Source organism: Cibotium barometz, chromosome 48 (genome assembly GCF_041138505.1).
Source record: "Cibotium barometz isolate CiBa-2024 chromosome 48, ASM4113850v1, whole genome shotgun sequence".
In the NCBI taxonomy this organism is placed as follows: Eukaryota; Viridiplantae; Streptophyta; class Polypodiopsida; order Cyatheales; family Cibotiaceae; genus Cibotium; species Cibotium barometz.
The window spans coordinates 15,151,216-15,168,867 of record NC_141093.1 but is presented as its reverse complement, the minus strand read 5'-3'; the positions used below and the strand labels follow the sequence as shown (position 1 = coordinate 15,168,867).

Below are 17,652 nucleotides of genomic sequence, written 5' to 3'. Positions count from 1 at the left end.
AGGGGTGAAGCAGGGATGTCCGCTATCACCCACCCTCTTTGGGCTGTACATGGATGTGGTCTCCGATTATGTAAACAGATTGGCAAGGCTGTTGATACCCATCTTGTTATATGTAGATGATATTGTTCTAATCTCAGACTCTCCGGAGGGATTACAGAGACATTTGGATGCATTACAGGCATTCTCTGCAGATAGAGATTTGACAGTGAACCTTGGGAAAACCAACGTTATGGTGTTTAACACCACACAGGCATGGGTGACAAGATCAGAGCCTCGGTTCACTTTCCGAGGGGAGTCTTACTTTAAGTTCTTATAACTATAAGATAGTCAGTTTATTGTACTTTTCAGTTTCATTTGGTTGTTCCCTTTGATGAGACACCAACTTCAGATGTACTCTCAATTTTGGTCTCATAGGCCATTATGGCCTCTTAGGGACGGTAATATATCATTTCATTTCATTTTATTCTCTCTCTCTCTCTCTCTCTCTCTCTCTCTCTCTCTCTCCACATTTTCCTCTTGATGAGTGGAGGAACATCATTGTACTACTTGTTTGTCTCATAGGCCAATTTTGGCCTTTTGTAGACGTTAATATATCTTTCTTTCTTTCTTTCTTTCTCTCTCTCATCATCTCCCATTATCGCAGGACCTTCTCGCGCCGGCTCAGTTTTACCACCTTGAGCACCATGTCACAGCGGCCCATGAGGGATGTATTAGGGTAATATGAGAGCTCTTTGCTCATGTACCTAGATCAGATTTTATAGTTCCAGATTTTTGTTATCTTTCTTTATTACTATTTTGTACCCAGGATGATATACCTCATGGATATGATGTAACCTTTTGGTCTCATAGGTCATTTTGGCCTTTTGAAGACGTTAGTACAACTTTCTTTCTTTCTTTCTTCTTTCTCTTCACGTGACATAGCTGAGGGAGACCTCTCGGCCATACTCATTATCCCCATGCTTGATATTTTGGAGAGGGTATACCATCTACTGGGGGCTGATGCTGCTCTCATGTTGCTATGTTCCTAGTATTCCATGATGAGTTTCCATGGATAGTTTTGTATCACCCCGACCGTGCGAGCTGATCCAAGGCTTCTCTGGTAGGAGGATCCTGGTTGGTTAGATGCACTATCATCAGGGGCGATGCCATCACCACCAAACCTTCCCGACCTTAAGTGCGTGAAATTGTTTGTTTTCTACATAATCATGGCAAGGGTTTGCGGAACCACGGTGTGATTAATAATCACCGACGTGATTCAAAAAAAAATAATGGAAATTTTTGGGGTATTCTCTAGTATTTACCACTTTCTCTAGTGTCAGTAAGAATCCCTTAGGAACCACCCTACATAATTCTCCTTTTGATATCAGTAAGATGTTTATCTGATTAATTGGTCAAGTTCTGCTATCGTGATTTTAGATAGCGTGGCGATCTCATGGTGTGAATAATAGTGTGTGCGTGATTCTTGACCATGACGTGATTTTTGAACCATGATTGATGATGTGTCAATCACGGCGGCATCGCCTACGTGCAGATAATTAAACACCTACTGGTGGTGGAAAATCAGTAACTACGGGAGGATCTAGGGCCTAAGGCCAGCTGGGAAAAAAAAGGGGGGAGAAGTGTTTGTTCTCACGTCTTTGGATATGTAAAGTGACTTGTATTTTCATATATTTTGTTTTCAAGATGTTATGAACTTGAATTATATTTTTTTAGCTCACAAATATTGATTAAGTTCTAAATAGAAAGAAGAAAATGAGGAGTTTGGTGAGACACGAAGAATGCGTATGGAAGCAGCTGCAATTGAAGAACAAAAGCAAGTCAAAGACAAAACAAAACCAAGAAATCACAACAATTTTGAAAAACGATTCCAAGATTTGGCATGCAGCATTCTAAAAGGAGGAAAACTCATTCAGGAAGTGAATAGAGATGATATCGAATCGTTATGCAAAACTAAAAGATTTACAAATACGCTCCCTGAGTGTAAAAATGAGGTAATCCTTTCGCTTTTAATAATGCAAAACTATTTTTTCCCCTTTTTTATGGAGAGTTATGTGCATGTGTGTGTACAGTGCCCGGGTTTAAACTCACTCCCCTTGCTGCACAACGGTGTACGATAGCCACTCCGTAGCCCATGTGATACTTGTGTGAATAATGAGATTGAAACAATGGAACTTCAATCATGCCAAAAGTTACAATGAAGAATGACACCCGTCTGTTAATAGAGCACAAAATGAGTCATCACTTATGATCTTAAGAGAAGGGACCAAAATAATCTAGCACTATGGATTTGTTAAAATGAGTTATGCCGATTAGCCCAAATTGTCATGGGTCCTTGGCTTCATGTATACACAAAATTAGAGATCTATGTAACTTGCAACTAAGTAAGTGTAGAAGTCATAGACAAAGAATATTGTCCCTAACACATAAATCACCACCCACAACAGATCAAGGCACTGTGAAGAACTGGGGAAGAACGAACCCCCTAAACTGGATAATTTTGTTTGAATAGGGTACCGGAGCACAAGTATGTGGACTTGTCAAACCTAGCTTTAGCATTTACCGATTACCAACCAGTGTTCCATATCATTGTTGGCAATGATCGTCTTACCAAGTTGCATCAGGATATATCCAAAGAAGCCATGCATGAGGTGCAAGACTAGGGGTGTTTATAGACTGGCCAGTCCTAAGGAAACTCAAACAGGTTTTGGGATCTTCATGGATAGACCAAATTATGGAACTTCAGTTAAGCATGCTCATTGTTAAACACAAATGGAATAGAGGACCTCCTAGGAAGAGAGACCTACCCAAGTTATTCCAACAACCACAATCCAATGTCTCATACCAGAAACCTTCATGCATGCAAGACTTCAAAGTTGTTAAGTGACTTGTATAGGTAGGAAGCAAGTTCAAACCCACACACCAATTTTGATGATTATGTCCAAGTTAGCAATGGTCTCAATTCTTACCACAAGATCACTAGGGTGAGTGGAATGCTTACATCCTCTTAGTTTGACTTAAGCCTAGTTGCGGTGCCACAAGGACATGATCATAGAAAAAAAAACCATTTCTTGCCTACAAAACCCTCTAGCCCCAAATGTCTTGAAACCTGGAAAAGAAACCTCTTGGCAAATCTTGTTTTGCTGCTCGTTGACAGAAATACAAACTCCCCCTTGCGTCCTGGAGGGGCCAAAAGAGGGGGACCAGAAAGTGTGACTCGTGCTTGGTAAACTCTTCCCGCAATGGTGGGTATGCCCCTCCTAGAGGAAGAGGATATCAATGGGTCCCCCAACTGCTACTCTATGAACCTCTCCTCTAAGGACACCATGCCTCTGAAACCACTGAGGCCCCCCCTAACCCTAGATTTTCCATCAGGCAATCTGCATATCTAATCTCTTTAGGAACCGGGACTATTGGAACTGCTCTCCACATGAAGAGTCTTGGGAGTGGGTTTCGACAAGGAGTAGTCACAGTCAGTCCTGGGATGAAGACGCGCCAGGTGGGCGTGTGACGCCACTCTGTCCGAGCCCAGGAATAAGCGTAATCTGGGCTCCACCTGTCGCAGTGTAGGTATCTGTAGGAGGGGGGAAGGGGTACTGCTACTGAGATATGAAGGAACACAAAAAACAGTGATGCACAGATTATGCAAATGATGACAGAGCTCAACTGCCTGCCCCTAGATGGCGGCAGACACCAAATCCGTATCCCATTCCATCCCCGGTGCTGCACTCAAGGGGAAGGAGAAGATCATCGCGCCACTCTCTGGTGTGGAGGGCTTGGAGTGATGAAACACCATGCAAATCTGAATGGGAGCCACCGTCTCCTTGAACATACCAGTTCCTTCGATGGCGAGACATCGGAAGAAATTGTAGTCCATTGGTTGCCCCAGAACCCTTGGAGGTCGCTTGGTGACTTTGGCAAGAGAACCCTCACTAGAGAGGGGGCGATCGTCATCTCAAGCGGCTCCGAGAAACGATGAATCAAGCGGCTCCGAGAAACGATGAATCAAGCAGTGGACTGAACTCGCCGGCTGCCTCTGCTTCGGGTCTAGCGCAGCTAGAGGGCGGTGGGAATGCTTTGGAGAGGCGGAAGGAGGGAGGAGAGGGGGCTCCGAAGGAGTCGGATTAGAGGAAGTTTTTGAGGGGAGAACTGAAGCTGAAGGTTGGGGAAGAGATAGAAGGGGGGGGTGGTAGTTGAGGGGTGGGAGAAGGAAGAGGAGGGGAGGAATCCTCTTGGGAGAGGGGGATACGATGAAGGGTCCACCGAAGGCTCGGTAAGGCCAAAGGGCCTCATTGGGATCTGGGAACCTGGAGAGGAATCTCGGTGAGGTAACGGCCTCCAAACAAGAGGGGCCGGAGGTGGATTCCTTGAAGTAACTGGGGGGGGGCGGGGGGGGGGGGGGGGGGGGGGGGGGGGCGGCATCAATGTTAGGGGGCTGCTATGATAAATTCTCGAAACGGTTCTTTGACAAAACTGTATCCTCCTGTGCCCTACTAGCGTACCGTGCCTTATATACGACAACAAAATGGTGTATTAGAGAGAAAGAACAGGTATCTCATGGAGATGGCATGATGTATGGTTAAAAGCCAAAGTTTACCTCACAAGTTTTTGATGGAAGCTATTATGTGTCCAACATGTGTACCTAAGAGGTGTCTAACAAAAGCCTTGAAGACTATCACTTCTATTTGGGTTGTACTTATCCTTTGTACCTTCTACCACTCATTCTACTTGGTAATCATCATCGAGTTGTGTGCCTCTCACTCTCTCGTTTTGTTTGAGATCTACTTTGAGTGTCTTGCTGTTGCTAACCCTAACGTGTAGGTTCCAACAAATGCCTACAGGAATCGAAGCTTGATACGACTGGATAGCCGAGTTTGCTTCCATAGGAGAGTACCATGCCTAATATTCCAGTGAGATAGCACAGCTGGAGCCGCCAGTGGAAGAAGAACTAGTCTCATGCCTACATATGGATTAGAATAGAAGTGGAGCAAAGGTGCATCATGTGCCCCAATGCTCCAAGTTTAGTAGGAGAGGATGCCACATGCACACCGTGATCTGGGTTTGACGTTGACAAGCTTCCCACTTGCAGCCACCTTTTAGGAAAGATCCGAGGGCGAGTGTGGTCCAATTTGGGCAGGCCAATAGGTGCCTAGAAGTTCCTAGGTTGTGCACCCAATGGATGGGATGTTCATTAGGCTCAATATGAACATGTTTAGTGATGATTTTGATGATATTCTTCGGTTTTGAGCATATGACCTGCCATCAGTTCCCTATATAAAGGGAGTTAAAGGGACATTTGTAAGCAATGAGAGGCGAGGGTTGTAGAGCCAAGACCAAGGGCTACAGAGCCAAGGCCAAAGAGCAGCAGCCAAGGTGGCTGACAGTAACCTTTTGTATGCATTGTAGCTAGTTTTCAGCACATACTTGGTGAGATCTAAGTGTAGATCTGGGAAGTCATTGTATATTCTCATACCTTGGCAATATATAGTAAATTTTACGGTCTCTCTTGCCTCTTCTATATTGTGTGTTTGCTATGTAGGATTAGTATGTTAATCTCTCTTTGCATTAACATTTATCAGATCAGCTTTTGTTTGCATGTTTTCACGAAAATTAGCCTCCAACTTTGTTCACACAAAGGCACTAAGACTGGGATGCTTTGATTTGGGCCATCTTTCTTTATGCTTATACATATTTTGTGCCCAATAATCCTCAAGCTATAAAACTTTCCATTAGAAAGGGCTCTTACAGGTAATAAATCAAGCACCTACACCTAAAGTGGAACTAAATGTGCATGGCAAGCAAGGTCAACAACTCCATGAGCATGCTCATGGGTGTGAAAACCTTGAAATATTCAGAGCAGGTAACAGGATCATATGAGAGATCAAGAACAATTATTTAGAGTGAAAGTTATGATGTGCAATGCAGAGAATGGATGGAGCGTGTTTGCTGCAAGCATTAAGGCATGAAAATAGTTTCAATTTTTTGATGTGCTTGTAGGTACCGCATAAACATCGTGATATTTTTGAGCATGAGACATGGTCCAAAACTGGATGGGCTGCAGAGACACACATTGTGCAAGAAGTACTCAATCAGATGACTTCAACAAATCAAGAGCCTCACGTAGTGTAAGATCTCAAAACATATATTTTTGTTTGTTGATGAACTGAATACCCAGGCCAGGTATCATTTTGCTTGATTATTTACCAACAAACAATTCTTTTTTCAATCTAGTCATAAAAAATAGCTAGATGTTTGGATATCATTATGGAAACTCTCTATGGGTGCAGTCTCTCTGTGCATGTCTTGGTTTGATGCACTTGTGTTTTCTCCTTGTTATTTGGTTCTTGGGCTCCACACTGTCAAATGTTGTGGAAGAAAGATGTAAGGAGTGTGACACTAGGTATGTTCTATTTGCCGCCTTTGTCCCTTCATACAAACCCTAACCTGTAGAAAACTCTAATTTCAGCCCTGAAAATTCAATAAAGCCTGAGCTCAATTATGAGCCTGTTTTCATTTTTTATGCTTAGTGTTCATCTTTCTTAGTGAAAGCGTTGGTTGGAAATCTCTAGGTTGGGATGGTTTAACTTTGGAATTCTTCTTGCACTTTTGGGATGACCTCAAACATGGGTTGCTTTTCATGATTAATGATGCTTGGTGTACTTGGGAAATGCCCAAATCATGGAAAGAAGGGCTTGTAAAACTTCTCCCAAAAAAGAGCGTGTGTGAGACGTTCGTTGATTGGCAACCAACAACCCTAATGCCCGTCGTATACAAATTGGTCACCAAAAGGTTGGTCAATAGGCTTAAAGGGGTACTGGATGCACGCTTACGTGAGGCGCAATATGGTTTTGTCCCACGCAGACATATAATGGATAACATTGCAAATGCCTACATTGGGGTTGAATATGCAAAATATACAAAACAAGAAGTGCTTATTTTGCAAGTGGATAGAGAAGGTCTTTGACACAGTGCAATGGGATTTTATTGCAGAGACCATGTGCAAGATGGGGTCTGGAAACAAGATGTCCAATCTTGTGTTTTGGTTGTATCAAGGCATTGAGGCATCATGTATTCTTGATGGTGAACTCTCTGACTCGTGGTCTTTGGGTAAGTTCGTGCGTCAAGGATGCCGTTTGAGTGTCTTTTTTATATATATAGTAGTTCTTATATTACTAGTGGGAAACCTCATTGTGAGGTGAAAGCCCACAAAACCCACAACAAAACATCATGATACAACTGAGGTCCCTATATAGGGCCCATGGAATTGACTACCTAGAAGCAGTCAAAGAAGGCCATGTATTGCTGGTCGTCTATTTGTTGCAAGTTTCGGCAGTTGTGTAGAGACTGTCTCAACAAGCGTCGGAAGTAGGACAAGCTATGTACTCTGAGAAATTATGGGGGCGTCAACATTCTCGACCTTCATACTCATGTCATTGCGAGGGAAGCCACTTTGCACGCTGATTTTGCAGCTCAAAAACAGCCTTGGGCATAGATGTTAGCAGCCATGTGGACCACTTTGAAGTTACCACATTTGGTGCATGGACCCCCGACTACTGGGAGGTGGTTTTCGGGCACTTTAGAGTCAGGTTTCCCCTTCAGCTCTAGGTTAATCATGGACTGGAAATTTCTAATAGAGAAACTAGAATGGCATGGAAGATCACCGAAGGTTGGAAACACCATGCGCCTAGAAAGCATACATTGGAGTAGGCTGTTTTGTTCTCTGTTAGGCCTTCTTGAACCACGGAAAGCTTTCTTCCTGTCACAAAAGGGTGTACGTTTCGTGGCGGATGTGGTCAATGATGAAGGCTATGTTATCTTTTTGAGTGCCTTATTATATGCCATAGCAACTCATCCTCTGCTTCTATACATGTGTCATGGATCATCTTGCTCAGCAAGGTGCACTTTGTGGTCTTCGAGTGCGGAGGCCTTGGATATGTTGAGTACAATCGCAAGGCCGTGAATTAATTTTCGTAAATCCAAGCTTATCCCTCTCAAGCCACAAGCTTGGCACAATGTCTTGTGGCCAGGGGCTCTTGTTCCCTCCAATCATCTGGTTAGACATTTGGGTTACCCACTTGCATGGCACACATCGTTCAATTGCAGTACTGGAAGTTGGCCGCATGGCCTTTACATGTTAGACTCCGTATTGTGCAGTCCATTCTCAGTGCATACATACAATTCTTCTTGTTATTGCTTGTTTGGCCAAAGAAGCACTTGGATGAGTACATGTCTGCTATACTAGAGATACTTTGGAAAACTAAGCACAATACTAAAGGCCTCAGATTGTTGTGAAAGGACAAGCTATGTACGCCAAGAAATCGTGGGGGCGTCAACATTCTCGAACTTCGTACTCATGTTATTGCGAGGAAAGCCACTTTGCTTGCTGAGCTCAAAAACAGCCATGGGCACAGATGCTAGCAGCAATGTGCACCACTTTGCAGTCCGCCACATTTGGTGCATTGACCACATATTACTGGGAGGTGGTTTTCAGGCACTTTAGAGGAAAAATTCCAGGCTGCCCCTACAACTCTAGCCTACTCATGGACTGGAAATTACTGACCGAGAAACTAGAATGGCATGGAAGGCCACCGAGGTTGGAAACACCATGCAGCTGGAAAGCATACATTGGAGTAGGTTGTATCATTCTTCGTTAGGTCTTCTTGAGCCACATAAAGCTTTCTTCCTGTCACAAAAGGGTGTATGTTTCGTGGCGGATGTGATCAATGATGAAGGCTAGCAGCACGCCGGAGGTATAGGTTAGGCATGCACCACAGGCCTCTATGGCATCTCATACGCACCCTCTTATAGCCTCTTCAGCCAGTGCCTCCACTGAATTATGAGGAGCGTTTGAAGCTAAAAGGGTGTATATAAAACTGCTTGCTCCTCCTTGGATCACGGATCATGCTAATGCACTTGGACAATGCACAAAACAGATAGATGGTGGGGTGGTTGTTTGAGGAGCTAATGGAAAAATTGTTTGCCACTACATGTCTTCCAAAACTTGCAACAAATAGATGACCAGCAATACATGACCTTCTTTGACTGCTTCTAGGCAGTCAAATCCCTTGCCCCTATATAGGGGCCTCAATTCAGTTGTATCATGATGTTTTTTTTGTGGGTTTTCACCTCGCAATGAGGTTTCCCACTGGTAATATAAGAATTACTATATAAAAAAAAACCTTGGCTCTTAAGTATCTTCAGGGCAGCAAGGCCATGCAGGAGAGACAGCTACTTTTCTTGAAATTGCTAGCTCTCAGCCCTTCGGATCAACGGTGAGGATGGCATCATTTTGCATTCGAGCCCCCAATGTGTCTGTTCCCCGTCTCCTCCCCTCAGATGCAGTCTCCCAACAAGAGCTGGTAGCCTTAGAGCAGAAAAACAACCCAAGCCCTCTCCCCCCCCCCCTCTCTGCCCCCCAGCAGCTTCCCACCCCCTTTTTGCAGACCTTACTTCTTACTTCAGGGTTGATGTCTGTTTTTCTTTCAGAGATAACCTTTCTTTCGTTTAATGAACGGATCTTGTTCTGGATTGAAGTGTATATTGCATTGATTTCAAACATGCCATGTGGCTCTGGTACAAAAGTTTGCAAGTTTGAATGCTGTCAATTTTGGCATATGGACATTTTGCATTATTTGAATTCAATCAATTGCAATTTCATTACCCAAATTAAAATTCTTTAACTTCAAATGATACTTAGGTCGAGAGGTGAAGATCTGGTGATGGAATTTGGCGATGTATCATGCACTCATGAGGTTGGTTATATCAACCACAATAAATGCGTGGAACTCCTGCCCAAAGATGGTGATTGTCAAGAGCCAAAAAACATGTATCTCGAGAATAAACTAAGAGAGATAGCACTTGCTTGGCATGCAGAGAAGCAGGTTGGTTCAATTTTAAGGTGCATGAAATTTCATATGCCACTTATAGCTTCTGAAGTGTTAAATTAGAGCACCATGCAATCTCATCTATGTCATATGTTAGTCTATAGACATCTTTGTTTGCTTTACAGGAATAAAACTATAAACTCAACAAATTGTTAAATGTTATGAGATCCAATCACCACCCATGTACATCAGTTAGTGAGAGTTGTGGCTGTAAGGGTCATCACATGCGCATTTGACCTCACACAAAAATTTCAGCAGTCATCTTTCTCACTATTGGTACTACTGCCACGGCTAGATTTGGATGGGATGGTTAGCTTGTCATCCTTGACCTCTCCTTGAAACGTTGGGTAATTGTGGACTCTTAGTGTACCTTGGTGTTGTGGAATCTCCTGGAAAACAGCTTCAGTGCATCCACCTACCTCTTTCAACCCACTTAAAAAGAGAAGTAAGGTCTGTAGCATCCATTTCTAGCATTGTAGCTGTATACTTAATGCTTAAGATCATCCCCACCCACATCTCAAGCAGGGTGTTTCATCTTTTATATTCTACTCACAATGCAAGTGCATTGAGTGTTTTTACTTTTTCCCTCAGGATTGGTAGTGAGAGATCCTTACTATTGTGCTCTTAAATATCTGCACTTTCATGGAGCTGTGTGCATAAGGTCTCTTAGCTCAAGCCAATGAGGTGATAGCCAAGTGGTGAAGGTATTTGTGTAGGACCAGGAGGTCCTGGGCTCAAAACCCCACAAGATGCTTCCTCGGTGGTGTCGCCTACAAGAGAGCACCTATGAACGGTGAAAAAACGATAACTACGGGAGGATCTTGGGCCTAAGGCTAGTCGGAAAAAAAAGGTCTTTTAGCTCAAGTGCCAAATGAGGTGATAGCTCAAGTGGTGAAGGTGTTTGTCTGGGACCAAGAGGTCATGGGTTCAAAACCCCACTAGGCGCTTCCTCCATGACATAGCCTATGGGCGGATAAAAAGCACTTACAGGTGGTGAAAAATGGTAACTACGGGAGGATCTTGGGCCTAAGGCCAGTCTCAGAAAAGAAAAGAAAAGAAAAGAAAAAGGTCTCTTAGCTCAAGGTCTTGATGATGTTAACATGTTGGTAGGCTACTTGTTGATGAGCTTGAGCTGCTGCCCTGCGTCCTGCACATAGACCGCCTCCCTCGCCCTGTGCACAAGCCCTCCAGCGCCCTTTCTTCTGTGGCTTTCCTCACCCTGAACCTCCCTCTTTGCTGCCTCCCCTTCTCCCCCTCTTCTCTTGCCTCTTTTTCTTCACCTCCATGCTCTTCTTTACTCTATGTTTCTTATTTTCTTGTTTTTTCCTTGCCCCCTTCTTCTTCTTCATTGATTCTCCTCCAGCAAATCGCCAGCTGATACCGTCCAGGCAGTTCACCCCGGAGGAGCTTGTCTTCACGCTTCAGTGACCTATGAGGGATTTCATCCACTTAGGGCCCGTCTATACCCTCACACATTCATGAGCCTCACGTGCCCAGAGATGTGTCTGTGTGGACACTTTCGTCCCCTCTTAGTAGCTTCCCATGTTTCCCATTTTCCCATGTTACTCTTGATCTCTAGATCTATAGATCTTTAGATCTTTTCACTTTTTTCTGTTACACACCACTGACATTTGTACTTCATCTGACAAGATTATTGTAACTTTTGGTCTCATAGGTCATTTTGACCTTTCGAAGATGTTAATACAGTGGACTACATCATCGGGTCCATGGAGACCACACAGGCACTGACATCTTTCACCATCCCCCCCTGTCCTGTTGGTGCGGATCACACTACCTCTTACTGTCAGTGGTGAGCTCCACACCACCACCCACACAGCCCACATAGGCATCGCATACAACCTTCTACTTCACCCATGACTTGGCAGACATATATGAGCATCATGTATATGACGGGCTATTCCAGATGGATCCCCTGTCACCTCTAGACACACTCACCACCCAGCTGTCATCTCTACTACATACGGCTGCCACCCGCAACTTCCCCCATCATACACACATTGCACATACACAGAGATCTGGGAGCATGCCCCAGAATCGGTGGTATGATGATGAGTGCAGAGAGCTATATAGACACCTCCGTGCCTAGAGAGCACTGGGGACCATCACACCGAGACAGGCGAGCCGACAGATGAGGATCCTCACACGCCGTAAGAGGCGTGCATATGAGGAGGCACAGTACTGGGATATATACCACCTTCTCATGAGCAGAGATGCAGCCTCTGCATGGCGCAGGAAGAGAGAGCCTCGCCCTCGTACCCCGATTGAGGATCCACACACATGGCACACATATGCAAAGAGCCTCTACCATATCCCTCAGGAGCGGCCCATACCACAGCCACAGGAATCCTGCCCTACCACCTCTACTTTCTTTACCGCCTCGATGGTAGAGAGAGCTATCCGCCGGTTACAGCATGGGAGATCGGCTAACCACACAGGTATACAGAGTGAGCATCTTATTTATGCAGCTGACACACTGGGACCCTTTGTTGCTCACCTCTTTAATAGGGCACTAGTGGAGGGCCTACCAGCTAAGTGGACTATGCACACCATTGTGCCTCTCCACAAAGCGGGGGACATGCTAGACCCCAGCAACTACAGGACTATCATGATTGGTCATACATTGGCCAAACTTTATGGCGTAGTGCTCGAGGTAGAGTTGAGCTCATATGCAGAGAAGGAGGGACTCCGAGCACCAGGGCAGGCTGGATTCCGACGAGCTTTCTCCAGTATTGACCATATATTCACTCTGAGATGTCTCATTGACCAGGCTAGGGCGCGGGAGAAGAGATTATACTGCTGCTTTGTGGATTTCCGCAAAGCATTTGACACGGTGCCACGAGAGAGACTCTTCCAGTGCCTACAGTCATTGGGGATCCCATCAGAGATGATTTGGGACATCTATGCTTTATATGAGCTGGTCTTCGGGCGCATACGATGCCCCGGGGGGCTATCTGATGTTATTGCTAGCACCATAGGTGTGAAGCAAGGATGCCACACTATTTGGCCTATACATCGATGAGGTGGCTGACTTCATTGGTCACGGTGGTGGGGACGGGGTAGACATCTCAGGTACCACAGTCCACATTATGCTATATGCAGATGATATTATTCTGGTCTATGAGTCGCAAATGGGACTACAGCACCATCTCTATGCACTCGATGACTTCTGCACACAGAGGGGGCTTACACTGAACCTTGGGAAAACCAAGGCCATGATTTTCCACACCTCAGGGCCGGTGATGACACTGAAGCGGTATAGCTATATATGCCTTTATAGAGTGTCACACTTCCAGACACTGATACAAACACACCCAGAACACCAGACCCAAGTGTATGAACAAACTTTATTTCAATACAAGTCTTCGTCTTTACAGAGTTGAACATCCATTACATCCTTAGAACCATCTTCATCTAGCATCCATTCACAATCAGCCCCCTCCCCTTCATCGATATGAACTATGATTGACCAATACCCTGCATCACTCTCAGAATAAACAACCTCACCTTCAAAATACAGCTCCTCAATATCCGGACCAAACTCCAGGACAAGATACATGTCTGAGGTGGACTATCCTCAAAACTTTACTTCAGGTTTACAAGACTGTATTTTCAGGACAAAAACTATTACAAGTATGCATACAAGAACTCAGTTCTAGCTTTCTCTCTTTACATCAAAACCTCACAGAGAACCCGTCCAGAGTATACTTTCACACAGGGATTTAAGTGCTGGTTTTTGATTGATCAACCAAGAACACGTGGGTGTATTACCATCATCATCATAATCATTATCATGGCCATAGGATGCATCAAAGTTCACAACCCACAAGGAGGCAATACAGTCCTGACAATGGCCCTATGGTAGCCAACCGTTGCATTCCACAGTGGTTGCTCCACGACTCATCACATGTATCCATACTCCAAGCTTTAGAGGAAACAAATACAAATGTTCTCTTCGAAACCCCAAGGCATTCCCTCATTTTCATGCGCTATTTGGCCTGCAGCCCACACACGCCATCTACATGCTGGAAAACGTCATCTACCAACTCTGTGTAGCCACTTACCATGCAAAGACTTCGAATCCCTTCCTCATTCACCACCTCATGCAATAGACCTTCTCTTTAGTCCCTGGTAACCTTCACTCGCCAACTTCTTTCCATGGTGACTGTAGCAAACCCACAATTGATCTCCTCTGTTTCCACTGCTACGCAGCTTCCCAAATTCAAAGAAAACGTAGGTGCCTGCTTCAGCTCCACGCTTCCCTTCATCACCTTCTTGATTCAGCTCACGATAGTCCTCCCCTCTCCTACAGGCGGCGCCCCTCCTACGGATCTCCCAACTTGCAGTAGCGACCGAGAGCACTCCAAAAGCAACAGTCCACCTTCTCTCTCTTCTGGCCTGCAGTCGACGTCACCTTCTATCCTCCTCTGCTTCTCTGCAGTCCCCCCCCTCTTCGTCTCTCTTTGGCGACTCCTTTTTTAGTTCCTCTCAGGGATTCCCTACTCCCCATACAGCAAGCTCACCTCCTCTTGCCATGTGGTCCCTTCCATCCTCTTGTGCACGCGGTGAAGGTTAATCTGCCAAGATTCCGTTGGCCGCCGCCACCCTCACTTTCTGGAAGCTTGAAGCTTCTATTTTCTTATTAATTTTTTATTGTTTAAGGCTGTTCATACTGCGTAGCCCCTTAAACCATATCAGTTAACCCATCCTTTGCTCACATGCCATTAGCACCACCCTTTTTGCCTCCTCATTGGTCTTAGGTCACACGCCACCTACATCCCTGCTATATATTTACAAAGGGCATGCCCAAATGCAAACGGTCAGCACTCATGCAGGCATTGACACACACACACACACACCCGAAGGCTCGTCAACAAAAGCAACAAGATCACCACATCATGAGGATGCAAGGCCTGATGGTTATGCCTCTGCTCCTTCTGTTCAGCAGATTTAATCTCAACCAAAACTCAAAACTGATCCAAACTGATTACATATTTCCTGAAACTCTTAGTACTTTGCACAGTATGTACACATCATCAGTCTCTGTTTTTGTCCACACATATTCAGCAACCCCCTATCTCTGCTCAGACATTCAGCAGATTTAATCTCAACCAAAACTCAAAACTGATCCAAACTGATTACATATTTCCTGAAACTCTTAGTACTTTGCACAGTATGTACACATCATCAGTCTCTGTTTTTGTCCACACATATTTAGCAACCCCCTATCTCTGCTGAGACATTCATGTCCAGCAGCTGTACAAACAGGGATGTAATATTCAGATCTTCCTCTGTACTCTCCACAACCTCCTGACATGCATCACAAGCTTCCTGGTCTTCTTCTTTCAAGGCTAACATCAACCGAGCAAAATATTCCTTTAATCGCAGACCATTCACTCTTCTTTTATGCTTCTTTCCATTTAAATCAGTAAGCTGATAGCTTCCATTATTAAACTTTTTCTCAACTTTGTATGGACCTTCCCACTTTGTTTGGAATGCAGTATGAAATGTACTGTCCAGCTTGCTATTATACCTGAGAACGAGATCACCTTCTTCGATTTCTTTTTGCTTCACCTCCTTATTCTCTTTTTCTTGTCTCTTCAATTGCTTAGTGGCATAGTGATCAAAAGCTAGCTCTCTGTCTAATTGGACTATTTGCAAGGCCAGCAATCTTTCTCTGTAACAATGGATGGGTTCATGTCCTTCTTCAACCAGAAACTTCAAAGCTGGAATTTCTACATTAATAGACATGAGTGCTTCTTTCCCATAAACTAAATGAAATGGTGAGAATTGTGTACCAGATTTCACTGCAACTCTGTATGCCCATGATACACGATTCATCTCTACATCCCAATTTTTGACATGACCTTCTGTCATTTTAGTCATCATTAGCTTAAATTCACCATTGAATTTTTCATTCAAACCATTGCATTGAGGGTGATAAGGAGTGGTATACTTGTGGTTGATGTTTAATCTTCTGCATAAGTGGTCAGCTACCTCTCCTCGAAATTTAGGACCGTTGTTTGATAATATCTCCAGAGGAATACCAAATCTGCAGTATATATGTTCATACACAAAATCGGCCACTTCCTTACTATCTACTCTCTTTGCTGCCTTCACTTCTGCCCATTTTGATAGGTAATCCACCGCAGTAAGCATATAACACCTCTCTCTGGCCATCCTGGGAAATGGTCCAATTGCATCCACCCCCCACCTCTCAAAAATGTCATATACTAGCATGATATTTCTCGGCTCCATTTTTAGGATTCTTTTCCCCATTCTCTGGCACTCATGGCAAGACCTGCACTAGTGCTGAATATCCTTCTGGATGGAAGGCCATACATAACCCTCCAGTAATATCTTCTGCAAGGTGATCTCAAATGCATAATGACCTCCACAAGCTCCCTCATGATTTGAAGATAGAATATGATATATTTCTTCCCTCCAGGGAATTCTTCTCAATACCTGATCAGCTCCTTGCATGTACAATTCATCCCCAATCATGACATAATGCTTACTTTTCCTGATAAAATGATACTTTTGGCCTTTTTTGAGCTCCTCAGGCAAGCGACCTGAGAGTAAGTAATCCACCACCTTAGATAGGTATTCTCTCCCTCTGTATAATGGCTCTTCAATTTTTGCAATTACTGGGTCCTGATCAATTACCTCCTGGGCTAATTCATGTGCAATATGATTGTCCTCCTGCCGCACATGTTGAATACTCCATGCTGTAAATTGATGCAGCAGCCTTCTAACATCGGCCAGACATCTTTTTAATCTCGGATTCTTTGCCCGCCAGCTACCCAAGACCTGCTTTACTACTAACAAGGAATCTCCTTTTACAATTAGTTTCTGAATTTTCTGTTTTAGAGCAGCCTGCATCGGCCAGACATCTTTTTAATCTCGGATTCTTTGCCCGCCAGCTACCCAAGACCTGCTTTACTACTAACAAGGAATCTCCTTTTACAATTAGTTTCTGAATTTTCTGTTTTAGAGCAGCCTGCAGCCCCTGAAACAATGCTGCGTACTCAGCCTCATCATTACTTTTGGCTTTCAGATGTATCCCATCTTTTAGAATTAGCCCGCCTTCTGAATCCTGGATTATATAGCCCCTGGTGGCCTGATGTATACTCCTCTTATACGAACCATCAAAGAACAAGACATGAGCTCCGGGAATGATAATTTGTTCCTCTTTTTCTATCTTTGAATCCACTTCCTTCACCAGGATCGGGCCTTCCTTATATGTTAGAAGACCTGCCAGAGTTGCCTTGCAAGTATCTTCAATCAAAAATGAGAAATCATATTCTTGAAGCTCCACTAACCATCGCATCATACCTTTTGAGAGCGAAGTACCGTTCACCAGCTGAGGGAGAAGAGTATAGTTCGTCAGAACCACAAATGGTCTCATCAGGAGATATGACCTGAACTTCCTGCAAGCATACACCAGACTTGACAAAACCAATTCAGCCTCTACCTCCCGATACCTTCTCCATTGGGTTTATCAGGGCACCGACCACGCTCCCAGGGAGTCACCACTGATAGAGCAGTTATCTTATGTCGTGCTCGTCGGCCACCCCGACCAGGATCTCGACCACGGCATCCTCACCATCGCCAGATCAGAGCCATTATTGCTCGGCATCAGAGGCGCCTACCTCGCTTCTACGACCTCTCCATTCTAGACAGCCCCATGGCGGAGATATTTGATCTAAGGAGAGGGCAACACTTCAACTGATCAGCATAGATGGATCTACCT

At 44.4% G+C, this 17,652-nt stretch overlaps 1 protein-coding gene across 1 annotated transcript in view; it reads left to right on the top strand.

Annotated features, from left to right (window-relative positions):
- Positions 1–17,652, top strand: part of LOC147610860 (uncharacterized) — a 104,154-nt gene that overhangs the window by 70,274 nt on the left and 16,228 nt on the right. Inside the window, exons 15-17 of the mRNA XM_086785486.1 lie at positions 1,743–1,991; positions 5,995–6,122; positions 9,695–9,878. Coding sequence (XP_086641612.1) covers positions 1,743–1,991; positions 5,995–6,122; positions 9,695–9,878 — 561 coding nt within the window. The remainder of the gene's footprint in view (positions 1–1,742; positions 1,992–5,994; positions 6,123–9,694; positions 9,879–17,652) is intronic.